Source organism: Heloderma suspectum, chromosome 6, assembly GCF_057233095.1.
Source record: "Heloderma suspectum isolate Gila_16-S chromosome 6, 16-S_ref, whole genome shotgun sequence".
Classification (NCBI taxonomy): Eukaryota; Metazoa; Chordata; class Lepidosauria; order Squamata; family Helodermatidae; genus Heloderma; species Heloderma suspectum.
In genome coordinates, this window is record NC_139463.1 from 100,500,746 (window position 1) to 100,520,929 (window position 20,184).

The 20,184-nt window shown below is 44.5% G+C and overlaps 1 protein-coding gene across 1 annotated transcript in view; it reads left to right on the forward strand.

Annotated features, from left to right (window-relative positions):
* Window positions 1–19,261: 19,261 nt before the first annotated feature.
* CACNG6 (calcium voltage-gated channel auxiliary subunit gamma 6) overlaps window positions 19,262–20,184 on the forward strand; it is a 35,005-nt gene continuing 34,082 nt past the window's right edge. Inside the window, exon 1 of the mRNA XM_084808465.1 lies at window positions 19,262–19,586. Coding sequence (XP_084664591.1) covers window positions 19,262–19,586 — 325 coding nt within the window. The remainder of the gene's footprint in view (window positions 19,587–20,184) is intronic.

The following is a 20,184-nucleotide window of genomic DNA, read 5'->3' on the forward strand; positions in this document are numbered from 1 at the left end:
CTTCCTTCCTTCTCTTCCTTCCTTTTTCCCTCCCTCCCTTCTTCCTGTTCCTTCCTTCCCTTTTCCCTTCCTTCCCTCCTTCTCTCCTTTTCTTTCTTTCTCCTTTTCTTTCCTTCCCCTTTTCTTTCTTTCTTTCTTTCTTTCTTTCTTTCTCCACCCACCCATCCATCCATCCATCTCTCTATCCATGGACTCACATTGTCCGTTTTTACCCACCAGTGGGACCTGAGATCACATCTCACATCTTGTGGGAGAGAAGTGGAGGAGTATGTTCATCAACGGGACTTTCATTAAAGAAGTGGCAGAGATCAACCATTCATCCTACCTAGTTTAAGAAAAACAAATCAAACATCACTGTCCTTTAAGCAGGCACCTCGAGGACACCCAGGATGGATGTTTTTCCAGACTGGGCTACAGAAGACGGCATGCTGTTGTTGTAGCTCAGTGGTGCTTGGGGAAGGAGGGTAGTTCTTCCTGCCTACTTGGTTGAGATCTCTAATGGACAGCCAGGACTCCTGCAAGTGATGTGTATCGATGGAAGCCCAGGCTCCTCCATTCATAAGCCTCCTACAAGATGGCTTCCATAGCATACTGTGCCAAATTTGGGGCTGCAGTGTCGATCAAGAGAGCATTTTGTTCCTCAGTGGGTATAAGGGAACCCTCTCTTTTCCTCCACTGCAGCTTAATTAAGGGCTGACAAAAGTTTGTGCCAAAACACAGTGCCAGGAAAAAAAGAATCAAAAGGTGGGGGTGTTTGAAAATCTAGAAGGACCGATTGCCCCCTAGTGGTTGTCAGAGGTATTTTTAATCCACTAGGCTTTGCCGCATCTCTAATCTTTGACTGAAGTCTTTTCGGTTTTTGGCCCATCTCTAAGTCATGACTGAGCCATAGCTCTTCCTGAGGTGAAGCTGTCTCTGGGGAGGAGGGGGTCCCTACAGGTATCCCTTGCCCGATTTGAAATAATATTCAATTAATGACTTAATTTGTTTGTCTCATCCATCCAGTAGATAGGTAGATCAATAGATTCCCCCCCTTTTATCTTCTTTTCAATATCTGGGAGAAGAACTTGAAAATGAAACAAAGAGTAACAGAGATGGATTACACTTCTGCTCATCCCTACCTACCCCCGAATCAGCTTCCTAGGGAGAATTTTTACATGTATTATAAATATATAAATATATATATAGATATATATATATATACACACACACAAACACACACACATAGACATTTATGAGGAGACTAACAAAATGATTGTGATGTTTCTTAGGACTTGGTTAGTTTACTTTTTGTCAACAGTGCAATTACTGTTTTCCCAGAGGATCTCATTCTGGTTGGAAGCAGTTTTATGAAACAGGATATCCTGATACAGGTATTTTCTCCTCTGAACCATGCTCTGCTTTCCTTAACGTGCACATGCAGACATAGATCTGCAGATCCTCACTGCCAATCCGGATGGATTTCTTTTATGTGCAGCAGAGATCCCACGTGGACCAATGCAGAGTTTATTCTGAATTTATTCACACAAGCCCCCTTCCCATTAGAAACATTTTCTCCCACAAACTAGTTTATTTACTGCTTTCCTGGAGTCGTATCTTGCATCCAGCACAAGAGCAGAAGTGGAGCCAGTTAGTACCAGGATTATGAAAACTTATCCTATGTGCACTATCTGGCAATGGGATGTCAGATCAGTTCTATTTTATTTTATTTTTTACAGTGACACTAAAACATGGTCTTAGGGAGGGTTAAAATAAATAGATATTATCAAAACTGAGGAATGAACAATCTAATTAATGGGGAAGGGGCGCAGAGAAGGGGGAGAAGGCAACATTCAAAAAATAAATGCAAAAGTTACAAGATGGGCCATCGGAGTCAGTTGTGCTGTCAGGACAGGACTTTGGGGCAGAGGACTCAGCAAAATGACCAGGAGGGTCCCTAAATGCCAGCAGAGCTGGCAAACGGATATTATCATCTAAAGAAGGGGGAGCATAAGACCATCACATCCAGAGTCTAATGACCTAACAGCACCACTGATCAGAGTCCCACTTCTCTGCATTGAGCAGGGGGTTGGACTTGACAGTCTTATAGGCCCCTTCCAACCCTACTATTCTGATTCTATGATGCCATGAAGAAAAAAACCTATGGAACAGAATGTGTCTGCAAAAATACATTCAGATCAACTCAAAAAAAAATATATAACCAACCAAATTGAAGTAGGCTGTCGCAACCATAATTATACTTCATAGAAAGGTAACTGCTATTAGATGCTGCAGGACTTAATTCTGAGTAAGCATGCTTACTGTCTTGCTGTTAAACTAACATAATTCTGGTTACAGAATTTTAGTTTGGAATTCTGTAGTTGCAGAATTAACAGAGCAACCCTATGCCTGTTTGCTCAGAAGTAAATCCCACTGTATTGAATGGGGCTTTCCTTCTAGAAAGTGTGCTTAAGATGGCAGTTCTAGGTCCAGTTTATGCAGAGTTCCAGACCTCCTGAATACAATATGATTTGACCTAGCTATCTGGTCATAGAGAATATCTAAAACTTAAAAAAAAATGTTAGGTGATAGAAATACTGCTTGCCAAGATGTTCATTAGAGATATGCTCTCTTCTTTCAGTAGTTAATCTTATGGGAAAGCCTTGTCTGAAAACAGTTAGGAACTGTGATTGTCTCTTTACTGTTTCCTCTAGCCTTTTAAGAAGTACTTTTTTCTATTTGTTTTAATGAAAGTGTATAATTTTTTGGAGGGGGGGGGACTTAGAATTATGCTGGGAAGGGTGGGATTTTCTTTCTTCATTTTTTTTGTGGCAATGAGAGGATCAAACTTGTTTTAAAATTAAAAGTCTTTGGAGAGAAGAAGTGGACATTTAAAAATGTGCAGAGAGAAAGAGAGAACATAGTTCAATGGAAAAGCATCACCTGTTCCAAGTTTTTTTTCCTGTATAAAGTGGGTTTCATATTAAAAAAAGAGAATTAAAAATACAAGAACAAAAAAAAAGGCGAAATCCGGTGATTATGCTACTTACTGGTGAATATAAGAAGAGAAACTCATAGGGTAAACAAGTTAACAACAACAGCCTGTCTGTCATAATAGCAACAAAAATGCATGGATTTTTACTGCAATCTACCTTTCAAATAAAGTCCTATGAAAATAATTTCAGGGGGGGGTTGTTATTGAAGGAAAAGGGAAGCACAGAAAATGTTGTGCAGGTTGGAAAGGATGGCACTACATTTACCAGAGAAACCTGTTCATTTGGGCTGCTTACTAGAGGAAACCTCACATACACATCCATCCATACAGTATATAAAGTGTACGTTCCGGGAATCTTGAAAAAAGCTGACCCATCTTTGTGCTTGGATGAATGTGAGTGGCTGGGTAGATGGCTAACCCATACACAGATTTCTCTTGCACTCCTTTACAATTTTGGGTGCCATATCTTCCTTACCTTTGGCGATCTCACTGCTGGGAAGTGCTCAAATTATGGGAGAAAATGTAAGAGAAGCCATAGTTAAATCCACAAGCCCCCACCCAACCCCCCTATTTTTATTTGTTTATTTGTTTATTTACAATATTTATATACTGCTCCTCATCAAAAGATTTTGGAGCAGTGAACAGCACAGATAAAAGAATATAGCACCATGTTAAAACAATTAAAACATTTTAAAAGAAACAAATTCTGAATTTAATAAACCATGGCTGGTCACTTAAGGGAGGCCTCTCAAAATAACAATGTCTTCAGGAGGCACCAGAAGCAACACAATGTTGGTGCCAGCCTGACCTCCAAAGGCAGGGAGTTCCACAGGAAGGGGGCCACCACACTGAAGGCTCTTTTCCTGGTGGACTCCAGCCAGGCCATGGGTCCATGTGGAACCACCAGGGACATGCCCTCTGATGACCTCAGTGACCAGGCAGGTTGGTAAGGAAGAAGGCTGGACTGGAAGCTGGAGCTAGTGCAGAATGCAGCTGCTCAGCTGTTGTCAGGAGCTGCCCCTTTGCAGCATGTAACTCCTTTGCTGAGGTAAATGCACTGGCTGTCTATTCACTACCGGGCCAGCCCCACAAGGGCAGCCCCACATAAAGTGCACTGCAGTAATCCAATCTTGAGGTTACTAATGCCTGTACCACCGTGGCCAAGCTATCCCTGTCCAGGAAAGGCCGTAGCTGGTGAGCCAGCCGAAGCTAGTAAAAGGCACTCCGAGCCGCCATGCCCACTTGGGCCTCCAGCATCAATGATGGATCTAGGAGTCCTCCAGACTACGAACCTGATCTTTCAGAGGGAGTGCAACCCCATCCAGAACAGGCAATGAGTTTAACCAAAGCATGCTTGCCTGTAGCATTAAAAAAAAAAAAAAAGTAGGGATTGGGGGGGTCAGGGGGGCAAATATAACAAAAACAAACAAACAAAAAGAGGGGGGAAGCCACAAAGGGGGAGGGGAAGGAGGAAGAAAAAAGGAAGAACATATCATAAAATATATTCATACATAATTTAAATCACTCTTTTAAAAGAAAAAAGGATTTCACACACACACACACACGCGCGCATCCATACGAGATTGACAGCTGTAGGAGATATGTTCAAATGTAGCAAGACCAGTAAGATCTTCATTCCACTGAATGATAGGTGGTGGATTTTTATCCTTCCAAGCTTGAAGTATAAGTCTTTCCAACTGTAAGGGCTCTCAGCATCCACTTTTGTTGTCCATCCATTAATCCCCACATCACAGGGATGTAATTTAATAGCACTATTATCACAGATTTTTCAAGAACCAAGTTTATACAAGCAATGACTTCCAACCAAAAAGAAGCCACTACAGGACATGCCCACATCATATGCCTCAATGAGGCATTGTCCTAATTACATCTCCAGCATCTGGCAGAGCTAGCCAGCTTCTTCTTAACAAGTCTTTGTGGTGTCCAATATGTGCAAACCATCCATTTTTGGTGAATCAGCCTCAATTTCAAATTTACAGAAATAGTATATATGGAAGATAAGGCAACTTTCCACTGATTAGACTCTACAGAGCATTCCAACTCTCTATTCCATTCCTCTCTGATATTCTGAACATCTACTTTACTACATTCCAAAAGACTTTTATAAACAGCTATTGCAGGCTTAGCTTTCTGTAAAGAACCAATTAATTCCTCCAACAATGTGGGAGGTGCTGAAGCACTCATAGCTGATGGCCCATATATAGACTCCAAGAAATGCTGCAGTTGAATATACTGCCAGCTAGCACTAGATGGTAAATGATATCTATTATTATTATTATTATTATTAAATTTATTAATCGCCCATCTGGCTGGTCACCCAGCCACTCTGGGCGATGTACAACATACAATAAAACAGTTTAAAACAATAAAATTCTACAATAAAAACATTTTCTAAAATACCCTAACCCACCCCAAATGCCTGCCTGAACAACCACGTTTTTAATGCACGACGGAAGCTCATTAAAGAGGGGGCATGACAGAGTTTCCTAGGGAGGGAGTTCCACAGAGTGGGGGCCACCACAGAAAAGGCCCTCTCCCTCGTCCCCACCAGTCTAGCTGTCCTGGCTGATGGGACAGAGAGAAGGCCATCCGAGGCTGATCTTGTTGAGCGGCCTGTCTGGTGCTGCTGGAGGCGCTCCTTAAGATAGGCTGGGCCGCAACCATATAGGGTTTTAAAGGTCAAAACCAACACCTTGAATTTGGCCCGGAAAACAACTGGTAACCAGTGCAACTCCTTCAGCACTGGAGTGATATCTAATCCACAATACTAGTGAAAATGGTAAAAAAACAAAAACAAAAACCCCAACCCTCGTCATCTGATCCTATTAACTTACCTAAAGTATAAATTCCACTATCAGTCCAATTCCTCCACATAAAAGGCGATATCTCTATTTTCAAGACTGGATTCTCCCATAAAGTTAATTTAGCATAGGAATATGGATCAAACTGCAGCTGATGAGACATTGCATGCCAAGACTCCCTTGCTGCTATTCCGTTCATTTATTTTTGAAATGGTTGTTGTTCAGTCGTTCAGTCGTGTCCGACTCTTCGTGACCCCATGGACCATAGCACGCCAGGCCTTCCTGTCCTGCGCTCTCTCCCGGAGCATGCTCAAGGTTTTTTTTTTTTAGGAATTTTAGGTATTTCTGAAATACCTAGATCCTAATGCCATCTAGCCAGAAAGAGGTGCCAAATAAAAAGAGGTGTGAATAACAGTAGTTAAGGGGGGATGTATCACAAAATGTAAGGGGACGTTAACATAACATAAGGGGACACTGCCCCTCTGGTCCCCTGGTAATTTGAGCACTTCTGCTAGGCTTCCAAAGCACATCCATGTTGCCTCCCCATTCCAGAAGACACAAGAAGAGCCTGAAAGATCAAACCAAAGGGCCATCATCCCACTTCCCAAGTGACCAACCAGATCCTCCTGGATAGCCCAAAAGTAGGATAGAAGGCCAAAAGCCTTATGGGCATGGTGAGGAAAAAGGGGAGAAAGATGATACATCTACACTATACATTTATACCAGTTCCATTCTGGTTTAACTGTCACCAGGGTTCTTAATGACATGGAGAGCCTCTGTGGGTATAGGAGGTTCTCCTCTTCACACAGTTGCCTTCTATGAGCTGAGGGCAATGAATGTGACAACAGAGGTGGCTGGGGCTGAAGAATGCCTGAATAGGACTAACGTGAGCCCACTTTCCATTATGGGTGGAAGGCAGAAACCTACTTTATACCAAGTGAGAGCTTTTGTCCTTACAGCCCAGGATGATCAGACTGGTCATGACTCTCCAGGGTCTCAGGCAGACAGAGACCTTTCCCTCTCCAGTCTGATACTTTTAACTGGAAATTCCAGGGTTTGAACCTGAAAACTTTTGCATGCAAGGCATGTGCTTTATCACTAAGCTATGGTCCCAAATCATGACTAGGAACATAAGGTTGGATTGAGTAACAGTCATACTTACAGCAGACCCATTGAAATCAGTGGGACTTAAGTTATTCATGACTAACTTAAGTCCCATTGATTTCAATGGTTCTATTCTAAGTATGAGTAAATCTGGCTCTACACCATAGCTCTCCTGAAGGAAGTGAGCCACAATTTCCATTTTGTCCACAGCACTGGAATATCCATTGGAACCTGCATACTAATGAGCTTGTGCTTTGCAATTTACTCAAGTCATAGTTTGCGACCATGGTTAAAAAATAGATTTGCAAACTGTCATTTGAGCCAACCGTGATTTATGCAAATATTCAATACAGACTTTGGTGTGGTTTGCACATAACACTAAACCATGATGAGCTTCTGTGAGCCCATGTGAAGCCTCGGGCTCACATTCTTTCTCCTCTCCCCCTCTCTTACACAAATCCCCCCCCCCTTTAGATCTAACCATGGTGTAGTGTTAAAGCTGCATGTGCATGTAACACTAAGCCATAATTTAGTGCTACATGGATGAGCCTCTGCAAGCCCAAGTAAACTCTTGGGCTCACATATTCTCCCCTCTCCTCCTCCTCCTCCTCCTCCTCCTCCTCCTCCTCCCACACATACGAGAGGTGGAGTTAACCAGGATTCAGTTTCAATTCCTACTGTTTTGTTGTTACGTGCACTCTAGGAATTGTGGCTTAAAACAAACTAGTTTGTTAAACAAAGCTGCTAAACTATGTGCTCTACGTGTGGTTACCCTTGAAAACAGTTCGGAAGCTGCAGCCGGTACAGAACATGGCGGCCCGCCTGATTAAAGGCAGCCACCGGCAAGATCACGTCACTCCAGTGCTGAAGGAGTTGCACTGGTTACCAGTTGTTTTCCGGGCCAAATTCAAGGTGTTGGTTTTGACCTTTAAAACCCTATATGGTTCCAGCCCAGCCTATCTTAAGGAGCGCCTCCAGCAACACCAGACCGGCCACTTAACAAGATCAGCCTCGGATGGCCTTCTCTCTGTCCCATCAGCCAGGACAGCTAGACTGGTGGGGATGAGGAAGAGGGCCTTCTCTGTGGTGGCCTCCACTCTGTGGAACTCCCTCCCTAGGGAACTCCACCATGCCCCCTCTTTAATGAGCTTCCGCCGCGCATTAAAAACATGGTTGTTCAGGCAGGCATTTGGGATGGGTTAGGGTATTTTAGAAAATGTTTTTACTGTAGAATTGTATTGTTTTAAACTGTTTTATTATATAATTTGTACATCGCCCAGAATGGTTGGGTGACCAGCCAGATGGGCAATTAATAACTTTAATAAATAAAATAAATAAATAAACATAGTTTAAAGCTGACTTGTTCGGCAATTGACTAGAGCAGGAGTAGGCAACTTTTTTGGGCCGTGGGCACATCTGTCCTGGGCACCACCACAAAATGGTTGCCATAAGAGTGGTGACAAAGGACAAGTACACCTGCCCAAATCTACAAGGCAGATGGGGGGCCTGAGCCTCAACACACTAGACAACTTCTACAGTTGTCTAGTAGAACCCACAGTTTTCAGCACCAACAGAAACCCATTTCACAGAAATCCCAGCTGCCAGTAAGAACATTATTTTTTTTTTTAAGTGGGAGGTGTAGGACACCTTGGCGGGCCACAAGAAAGGAGTCTGAGGGCCTATTGGCACCAGTGGGCACCATGTTGCCTACCCCTGGATTAGAGTTTGTTTTAAACCACAGATCCAGTTTGGATGTCATGAAAAGTCAGGAATCATAAAAACTGAAACTGAATCCTGGTTAAGTCCTCCTCCTGGCCACAGGACAGAAGGAAAGGGGAACCCTTGAGCCTGAGGTTTGCTCGGGTTTGCAAAGGCTCATCTACTTAGCACTAAATCATGGCCTAGCATTCCGTGTGAACACATCCATTAACGCCACACCATAGTTAGGAGAACCAGCAGCATTACATCCCAAATGGGCCCCTGTGTGTCAAAGTAATAGTAGACTCTCCGTGTTCATTACCATTTTTAAGCTGCAATCCTATATCAACTGACCCAGGAGTAAGCCCCATTGAACTCAATATGACTTACGTCTGAGCAGACATGTATAGGATTATGCTGTTAGTGAATTGACCCACCAACACTTGTCTACTAAGAAACATTCACCACCTCCACCCTCAGTTTAAAGAGCCTATCAGCAATGCTTCTCCCCAGGCCGTCACTACAGATGAATTTTTCACATGTGAAGCATCCTCAAGAAAGGCTGTATACATTTCTGTGACTAGAACTATTGGTAGTAGGCAGTGTGGTGTAGTGGTTAGTACGTTGAAACAGGACTGAGAAGACCCTGGTCCAGAACACTGCTCAGCCATGAAGCTTGTTGGGTAATGCTGGGCCAGTCATGATCTCTCAGTCTGACCTACCTCACAGGGATGCTGGGAAACCATGTATACTACCCCGAGTTCCTCAGGAGATGTGTGGGGTAAAAATGAAATAAAATAAATACTATATAAATATCATGGGCTGGATCTAAATTTAGTCATATTTAGAGTAGACCCACTGAAATCAATGGGACTTGTTAGTCATGATTAAGTTATGGCCCACTGATTTCAGTGGGTCTACTGATTTCAATAACTCTAAGCATGCCTAAATCCGGATCCTATCCCATGCTTATTTCCCAAAATATAAACTCCTGTCATTTCTGTGCTTAGATGGCATCAGCTGCCGTGGTAGTTTTGAGGCACAAAGCATGCCAGCCTAGCTCGTTGCTATGGCAACAAATGTGGTATAACTTACAGTAAAGCTTCTGAAGGCCTCGCAGTACAACCCAATTTGGGGTGTAAATAAAGCGACACATACAAAAAAGAAGCAGCACTCGATTCATCCATCTTCCTAGCAGCACCATACGTGTGCTTGGCCTGCATCTCGCTCTCTACAGATCCTCAACCATCATTCTCCCCCCACCACACAACAGCTGTCCTCTCATGCTAACTCAGTGCTTTCCCTCGTTCAGCTTGTGCTGAGCACTCTGCTCCCACCACCCCAGGTGGTGGGGGGGGGGAGACAGTGGCAACAGATGCTTCGGCCTGCTTGTAACTGCATGGATGATGATCCTAAGATCACCACTTTGCCCTCTGCAGATTTTACTTAACACCTTCAGGCCTGGATCTGCTTGTCCCAGAGTCTTCCCTTATTCCTTGTCCAACTCATAGTTTTACGAGGAAATCTGCCTCCTCACAGCCCGAAGAAGCAGACCTTGGGCAATCTGGGTACAAGTGCCCAGCAGTGTTGCTAAGAAACCACAAGCCCTGCAGAAAAATGGGAACAATGGCATCCCTCCCTCCAACACTGATCTTGGGTGGCCTGTGTCAATCAGATTGTACGTGACCATCCACAAACAAAACGGATGTTCCGACACACCTGGGAGAAACCTACGGTTATGTAGAGGTTAAAAATACAAAAAAAACCCACAGACCTTCCAGAAAGGACACATTCCTCTCCCCCACCTCACCCAAAGGCTTGCAGGCTACTGAGCATGTGTGCTGCACATATGTGATGGTGCTCAGTTACTGTTATCTCCTGTTCTGATCAGGGCTTGGGCAACAGGCTTTCAAAAGGCATTGCCTTGGCTCACAGCTCTGTGTGCAGGGGACAGGAGGAAACGGGAGAAAGAAAGTGGTGGAGGAGGGAGGACAGAAGCAGAACAGAGAGCAAGAGACAGAGGGGAAAGGTGAGCAAGAAGGCTAGAGATGGAGGCGGTAGGAGGGAGTGGCAAGGCAAATGGCAGAGGAGGAAAGGGGGAAGGAGCAAAATGGAAAGAAAGAACAGCAGTGACTGAGAAAAGTAGGCACCAGGAACAGAGATGGCGGGAGGGAAATGAGAGGAAGAAAATGCGGAGTTGTGTGGAGCACGCTGAGGACACGGCACAACATTGTCTTGCAGGTTCCACTTGTGCTGTCAGGTTTTGAACAGCAGTCACTGTGACAGATCACACACACGCACACACACTCGTATGCACAGGCTGACAGCGTGCTGGGCCTGATCCCACTTCTCGAATTCCAGAGGTTCAACCATGCTTGCAGCCCACATAGGATATTGTGGCCTTGTTGATCCATGCCTTGATAGCCTCCCCTTATTTTACTCCAATGTGTTGTATGTGGGGCTGCCTTTTAAGGCAGTCCGGACACTTTATTTAGTACAAAATATGGCAGCAACAGCACTGACTGGAATCCAGCATTGTGATCATATTATGCCAGTATTGAACCATCTTCACTGGCTCTGAGTTTTGATTCTAGGCTCAGCTCAAAGTGCTGGTTTTGTCTTCTAAACCCCTTCATGGCATAGTATCTGAAGGACCACCTCTTGCCATATGTTCCAAGCCATGCTCTGAGATCATCATCACAGGCCCTGCTCTCAGTGAACCCACATAATAAGATTCAGCAGATGGCTACTTGTTGTGAGTGGGCCTTTTCAGTGGTAGCCCCCCAATCATGGACAGAGAGATCCACCTGGCACCAAGGGCAGAACTTTTTTTTATTCTGTCAGGCCTTTTAACTTGCAGTACACTTTACTGTTCAGTTGTATCTTAAAGTTGTGTCTTTGAGCTGTTTTTATCTGTCAATATTTTTCTTTTTCTTTTTTAGTATTTGTTGCTTTTTACATTTTAGTCTTCACTTTTTAAAGTTGTGTTTGTGGCTACTGTTTGTTTTTTTATTGTATTTAACTGGTTGTTGTTCAGTCGTTCAGTCGTGTCCAACTCTTCGTGACCCCATGGACCATAGCACGCCAGGCCTTCCTGTCCTGCGCTATCTCCCGGACTGTGCTCAAGTTCATATTCATTGCATTGGTGATGCTATCTAGCCATCTCATCCTCTGTCGTCCCCTTCTCCTTTTGCCTTCAGTCTTTCCCAGCATCAGGGTCTTTTCCAGAGAGTTTTCTCTTCGCATTAGGTGGCCAAAATATTTGAGCTTCAGCTTCAGTATCTGTCCTTCCAAGGAGCACTCAGGGTTGATTTCCTTTAGGATTGACTGATTTGACCTCCTTGCAGTCCAGGGGACTCGTAAGAGTCTTCTCCAGCACCACGGTTCGAAAGCATCAGTTCTTCGGCGCTCAGCCTTCCTTATAGTCCAGCTCTCACAGCCGTATGTTGCTACTGGGAAAACCATAGCTTTGATTAGACGGACCTTTGTCGGCAAGGTGATGTCTCTGCTTCTTACTATGCTGTCTAGGTTGGCCATAGCTTTCCTCCCAAGGAGCAAGCGTCTTTTAATTTCATGGCTACAGTCACCGTCTGCGGTGATCTTGGAGCCCAAGAAAGTAAAATCTGTCACTGCTTCCATTTCTCCCCCTTCTATAGGCCAGGAAGTGATGGGGCCAGATGCCATGATCTTAGTTTTTTTAATGTTGAGTTTCAAACCAACTTTTGCACTCTCCTCTTTCACCCTCAACAAGAGGCTCTTTAGATCCTCTTCACTTTCTGCCATTAGGGTGGTATCGTCTGCATATCGGAGGTTGTTGATAATTCTCCCGGCAATCTTAATTCCGACCTGTGATTCATCCAACCCGGCATTTCTCATGATGTACTCTGCATATAAGTTAAATAAGCAGGGTGACAATATGCAGCCTTGTCGTACTCCTTTCCCGATTTTGAACCACTCAGTTGCTCCATGTCTGGTTCTTACTGTTGCTTCTTGACCCTCGTACAGGTTTCTCAGGAGACCTGGTACTCCCATCACTTTAAGAATTTGCCACAGTTTGTTGTGATCCACACAATCAAAGGCTTTAGCGTAGTCAATGAAGCAGAAATAGACGTTTTTCTGGAATTCTCTTGCTTTCTCCATGATCCAGCGAACGTTGGCGATTTGATCTCTAGTTCCTCTGCCTCTTCGAAACCCAGCTTGTACTTCCGGTAGTTCTCGGTTCGCATACTGCTGAAGCCTAGCTTGTAGGATTTTGAGCAACACCTTGCTGGCATGTGAAATGAGCGCAATTGTGAACAAGGCAGTGATCCATGAAGGGGTATTTAACTGGACTGGATTGTTTATTTTATTTTATTTATTTCATTTCTATACCATCCAATAGCCATAGCTCTCTGTACAGTTCACAAAACTTAAAACCACAAAGTACAGCATAGAAATAATATAATATATAAAACCTTAAAACTACAGTATAAACATACAACCAGAATAAAACTTAGCAGCAATGCAGAGATTTAAAATACAGTAACAGATTTAAAACAGCAAAGCTAAACAATTAGAATGCTAAAATGCTGGGAAAACAAAAAGGTCTTCACCTGGTGCTGGAAAGAGCACAATGTAGGCGCTAGGTGAATCTCTCTAGGGAGCTCATTCCACAGCCGGGGTGCCACAGCAGAAAAGGCCTTCTTCCTGGTAACCACCCGCCTCACTTCCTTTGGCAGGGGCTCCTGGAAAAGGATCCTGGAAGATGATCTTAGGGTCCAGGCAGGTACATATGGGAGGAGACAATTCTTATTTTTTAAATTATGTATTATTTTGTATTTATGTATGGTACTCTGAGAGCATTGCCTATAAACTGACTCTCAAGTTGAATAAATGATGATGATGATGATAGTAGTAGTAGTAGTAGGTGTAGGTGGTTGTGGTAGTAGTAGTAGTAGTAGTAGTAGTAGTGGGATCTGCAGCATAATTGTGCAGTGTATATCCCTACCTTCTAAGAGGAGTACTGTTATTCAGGACTCCAGTCAACTTAGAACAGAGGCCTATAATGATAGTGCTGTCCAGGCCTGAATGGAATGCAGGGACCCAGCCTCAAATCAATGCATTTTCTAGCTTTATAGCGGATGAAGGGAGTGTTCTGGTGAGTGGGGAAAAATAAAATGTGCAAGTTTGCATGTCACTTTAAGCCATGGTGGTTTATAAGCTACTCACAGTCACTTATAAGGTACTGTATTCCCCCATACGATCAAACAAATAAGCTACTGCGTGTAGCTTATTTTTCCCACCCTCACCCTTCCTCCCTCTATAGTCTTCCTACTCAGCTGGGATGGTATCTCAGCTTCTTCTGTGCAGGATACTACCCCTCCCACCCCCCAGCTACAGTTCCTCTCTCCGAGCCGCCCTAAGGAGCGAAAACTACGTTTGCACCAAAAAGGGGGTGGTTTCTATAAACCCTTGGAAGTTTGCAGGATTGGGACCAAACATCACACACAGAAAGCCTCCCCTAGTAGGGGGCACCCGATGCTCCATCAAAACCCCTTTTCTTGCCCAATTGTGCACTTGGGAGACAGGGCAATTGGGGCTATATAGAGCAGCTCTCTTTTAAATTTGCCCTATGTCATGGTAGCGCGGTAGCACTATTTCGCTGTTGCATGATTGGGAGATAGGGCAATTTCCTCTATACAGAGGAGCTGTCTTTTTACTTTGCACTATGTCACGGTAGCGCGCTTGGGAGATAGGGCAATTGCACACTTGGGAGATAAGGCAATTGAAGCTATATAGAGCATCTCTCTTTTTACTTTGCGCTATGTCACGGCAGCATTACTTTGGTGTTTCAGGGGCGATTTAGAGCTTTTGCCGTTGGCTATCTGTACCTGGCTGCTAGGCAGTTCTCAGAAACAGAGTTCTTCTGGCTGTACAGAGCAGTGCCAGCAGTTTTGATCGCTCTTGACAAGTGACTATGTGGGGGCCCTTTAAACCACTCTTTAAGCCACTGTGGAGTTCCAGATGGCACAATAAGCCATGGTGGTTTATAAGCTACTGTGAGTAGCTTATAAACCACCATGGCTTATTGTGACATGCTAACCCAGTCAATGTGTCTTTTCTCCTCTCCTTCCTTCTGAAACGCTCCTGTACATTGCAGGAAGTATAGCTTTAACCTCACAGCATGCATTACCCAATCCTAACCCTGGCCCCTGCAAGATATTCTTCCTTCTCTGCCACACATTTTAAGTTGCTGCTGCTGCTGCTGCTGCTTCTTCTCTGCCACCTCAACATCCCAGAACTTCCTAGAAGCTTATAAGGCTTTGTCACTCCTATGGGGGAAGGTTGTTCAAAAAAAATGTTTCCTTTTAGTTTACAAACGTATATACCTCGGCTTACCTAGGGAGACCCCAGAGTATGCAGAAAGCATTGTCTTATTGTTGGGTTACTCCATTTCACTGCCAAACTGACAGGCATTCAACCACCTGAATTTGCGATTAAAGGGATTAAAATATTTTTTTATTATTCAAATATGTTTTGAAACTATAAGGTGCCAAGTAAGAGGAAATGTGAGGAGTGAAAAACCAGCTGTCAGCCATTGGGGACCACAATCACCTTTCACAGGGTACATATTCCAATTTCTTAATTCTACTCCTTTAATAGTGTAATCCTATACAAATCTACTCAGAAGTAAACCCCACTGAGTTCAATGGGACTTACTCCCAGGTAAGTGTTTGTAGGACTGCAGCCTAACCCTACATATTCACAAAGACAGCTAAATGGATGGAGTTTCCACCCCCGGACATATTCTCTGTGTTGTTTATTTTTGTTGTTATTGTTTCTGTCTTTGTTTAATGTTTATTAATGTGTGTAGCACTTTGCCACTGCTGTGTGGCACCATTAATGTTTGCAACATACAGACCTGTCCCAAGGAGCTTCCAATCTGAAATTCTGCAGAGGAAAAACAAGCCAGGGCTAAATAGGGGAATTTGTTGTTGTTTATTCGTTCAGTCATTTCTGACTCTTCATGACTTCATGGACCAGCCCACGCCAGAGCTTCAGCTGTCGCCACCCCCAGCTCCCCCAAGGTCGAGTCTGTCACCTCCAGAATATCATCCATCCATCTTGCCCTTGGTCGGCCCCTCTTCCTTTGGCCTTCCACTTTCCCTAGCATCAGCATCTTCTCCAGACTATCCTGTCTTCTCATGTGGCCAAAGTACTTCAGTTTTGCCTTTAATATCATTCCCTCAAGTGAGCAGTCTGGCTTTATTTCCTGGAGGATGGACTGGTTTGATCTTCTTGCAGTCCAATTTATTTATTTATTTATTTATTTATTATTTTTTATTTCATTTCTATACCGCCCAATAGCCGAAGCTCTCTGGGCGGTTCACAAAAATTAAAACCAAACAACACACAATAAAACAATTTAAAATATATAGAACAAGGCACTCTCAGAATTTTCCTCCAACACCACAGTTCAAAAGCATCTATCTTCCTTCGCTCAGCCTTCCTTAAGGTCCAGCTCTCACATCCGTAGGATACTACGGGGAATACCATTGCTTTAACTATGTGGACCTTTGTTGGCAGTGTGATGTCTCTGCGCTTAACTATTTTATCAAGATTTGTCATTGCTGTCCTCCCAAGAAGTAAATGTCTTCTGATTTCCTGGCTGCAGTCAGCATCTGCAGTAATCTTTGCGCCTAGAAAGACAAAGTCTGTCACTGCCTCCACATTTTCTCCCTCTATTTGCCAGTTATCAATCAAGCTGGTTGCCATAATCTTGGGTTTTTTTGAGGTTTAACTGCAACCCAGCTTTTGCACTTTCTTCTTTCACCTTCATCATAAGGTTCTTCAGCTCCTCCTCGCTTTCAGCCATCAAAGTGGTATCATCTGCATATCTGAGATTGTTAATGTTTCTTCCAGAGATTTTAACTCCAGCCTTGGATTCATCAAGCCCAGCACGTCGTATGATGTGTTCTGCGTACAGGTTGAATAGGAAGGGTGAGAGTATACAACCCTGCGGTACTCCTTTCCCAATCTTAAACCAGTCCGTTGTTCCGTGGTCTGTTCTTACCATTGCTATTAGGTCATTATACAGATTCCTCAGGAGGCAGACAAGATGGCTTGGTATCCCCATACCACGAAGAATTTGCCACAATTTGTTATGATCCACACAGTCAAAGGCTTTAGAACAGTCAATAAAACAGAAATAGATGTTTTTCTGAAACTCCCTGGCTTCAAAATGACATATAACGTTAAATACACAGTGTGCAGCTCCTGATGGCTTTGGTTTACTCAAAAGTAACCATGGCCCCCAACCTGGATCAGGATCATAGTGTACAGAGAGGGAAGGTTTAATCCTTCCCTCCCCCTCCATAATCCACCCCCCCCAACATGGCAGTCAAAGACAACCCCCCCCCCCAACTGTGGTCAATTAGAGGTTTTTTTCTGAATTGAACTGCTGCATGCAAGGTGGGATGTTCTGTGAGGGCAGTGGCCACAGCTCAATAGGAAAGGATTAAACCTCCCCTTCTTTTACACTGCAGTCCCAATTCAGATTGGGGAGGGGGGCATACTTACTTTTGAGTAAGCAAAAAAACAGAGAGCTGCACGCTAGGTATTAATATAATCTATTAATACCTAGCTGGGTATGGGGACTAAGGGGCATTCTTCATAGCTCCATGGCAGAACACATGTTTTGCATGTAGAAGGTCCCAGATTCAATCCCCAACATCTCCAGGTAGGAGTGGAAAAACTGCCCGAAAACCCTGGAGAGTCGTGGCTGCCAGTCAGTGCAGACAGTACTGAGCTAGATTGACCACTGACCTGATTCGGTATAAGGCAGCGTTCAACAAGTTAGTGCCAAAGGCTTCAAATAGAAGGTGTGCTTTGAAGGAAGGAAGGAAGGAAGGAAGGAAGGAAGGAAGGAAGCGACGTAGTATCACACAGATGTTCTTGGAGGCAGTTCTAGGCATAAGGAGCAGCAAGGGAGAAAGAGAAGAGATGCTTGAGAGAGCAGAAGATCTTAGGACAGCTGAGGGTGGTGGAGCTGGGAAAGCAAAGAGATGTATACAGACTGGAGCGATAAGGAGAGGTAGTAGTGCTTATAGACAGAGTGGGGATTCTAACTAACATGAATAATAATAATAATATTTAATATTTATATCACACTTTTTAAAAATATTCGGAGCACTTCACATACATGACTAGAGATGGGGGGAGAAATTCATTTGGTTCACATTTAAATGTAAACTTACCTAATTTTGCATTTTTGAACCAATATGTGAACAGAACCTCAGTTATCCTTCAAAATTCGCACTTTTCCGAATTTTGCAGTAGAGTTCTCAAATCAAAAAATGTATATGAAAAGTGTGTCTTAAGGGAAATAACATTCAAAATGCATTATATTCGGAAAATTACTTGCAAAAATGTGTATATTAGGCAAAATTACATACGAAAATGCATGAATTAGGAGAAATGCACACAAAAATGCATACAAATTTTCATGCATTTTTAAATTATTCTCAAACTTCAGGAGGAACCAGACTTAAGATTCAAAAAATGAGAAATGGAGAGAAACCAAAACTGACAAATTCATCCATCCCTGACCTTGATAATCTTCACAGCAACCTGATAAGGTTGGCCAGTGTTGCTATTCTCCCCATTTTAGGAGGGAGGGAACTGAAGCTAAGAAACCTTGGTTTGCCTAAGGCTTATGGTACTCCAGTTGTTGCTGGACTACAACTCCTATCATCCTTCACCATTAGCTATGCTGCCTAGGGCTGCTGGGAGATGGAATCCAACATCTGCAGGGCCGCACATTCCCCACTTTTGGCCATTAAAAGGTACATTAAAGGCAAAGTCAAGGTTCATGAGTGCGAGTACAGAACAAGGGAGCGTCCGCACACTTGCTTGGAAATAAGTTAAACTATTGCTTTCTCTGGGACTGCTAAATATGTTTGCTTAGCAGTATAATCCACTGTCTCAGGCATACTGCTGGCTTAGGCACTGGGGTGAGAGGGAAGGGATTTGATGGCATGTCACACCTGACACTAAGAAGCGCCTCTGCCATACCTGTGCTGTGTATAAACGGTGTTAGGTAGGGGTGAATCCAGAAGAGGCATCGTGCGTACTTTGCAATCAAAGCAAGTCCCACAGAGTGAAAAATGTGTTCAGCTGTTCCAGGCCCAGCAGGGGGCACCGTGGAAAGCTGGGGCAAGAGGGCCCCTCATTGCTGTGACGGTGAGGGGGTTTTCAGTTTGGGCCTCTGCTTCTTTAAAAACCATCAGACGCGTGCACACGCACACTCACACCCAAACTGTCTGTGCGCCCCGCAGCCTTAAAATAACCTTCATTGCCAAGGCGATGGATGAAGAACGGCAACAGGTGCTCCACACATTTGCCAAGGCTGCCGGGGTGTGTGAGGTAGCTGCTGTTCCATCCCCTGCCTCACCCTGACAAGCCGGGGTGTTGGGTGGAGAAGGCAGGGGTGGGGTGAGAGTGGTCGAGCAACTTTTGCGGTGACGCTCGCAGTGTTTTGACCTAGATAAGAACCAGGAGAAGCTGTACGGAGCCCTCGCAGGAGACCAGGCTTCCCGCTTGGAGTGTTACGGATAGGGACCAGGCTCCCTCTTTCACAGGCAAAATAGATTCCTTAAACAAACAGGGGACAGGGAAAGGGGCGATGATGTGGCCTAATTTTTTCCTTCAGGATGAGGAGCAGCGCATGGCAATGCGCATACGGGCAGGGGGCAAACGGCGCAAGGTCCTTACAGATGAGCAAGAGGGCAAGATCAAGCTAGCCTTCTTTGTGGCCATCGTGGGGATGACCCTGACAGTGCTGGCCGTGGGCACAGAATTCTGGGTCGAACTCAACACCTACAAGCAAAACCACTCTGCCATCTGCGAGGCGGCCCACTACGGCCTGTGGAAATTTTGCTACAAGAAACTCTGGATGAATGATGTGGAGGAGGAGAGGGCCACCTGCGGACCGGCAGAGCTGCCTGGAGGTAAACATATATCTTGACCATCTCTCTGTTCTTCATTCTCTCTCACCCTCCCTTCTTCGCCCTCTCATAAATCCACATACCCGATAATCTTCACTCAGTTCCTCTATATGTGCCCACCCATAGGCTATATTTGGGTTGCACAGTCCCTTTGGCTGGCCTGCTAAGCCCCTTTCACTGTCCTCCTTGCCTTCCACTTCCCATTGCCATTATCTCCCCACATCTTCTGCTTCACTTCCAACTTTTTGGGCCCCCAAGAGTCACATGCAGTGTGGGTGATAGGTCAAGTACTACATTCCAGTGGGCATGGCCAGAAAGGGCAGTGGGCGGGGCTTGGGCTGGCTGTGGGTGTGGCCATAAACAAATATACACACACAGTTCCCCCCCATTCACACACACACAACCCTCACACATACACACAGAGCCTTCCTACATTTATGCACAGGCTCACACATTCATGGAGAGGATTCACAGCTGGCCCTACTAGGAAGCAGTCTGATGCAGGCCTGCATGGCTGGCCAGCCGCTCTCGGCCGCAGGCAGCTGGCAGGGCCAAGAAACACCTGCACACGCCTCCCTGCCTGCCGAGCCACCACTCCCAC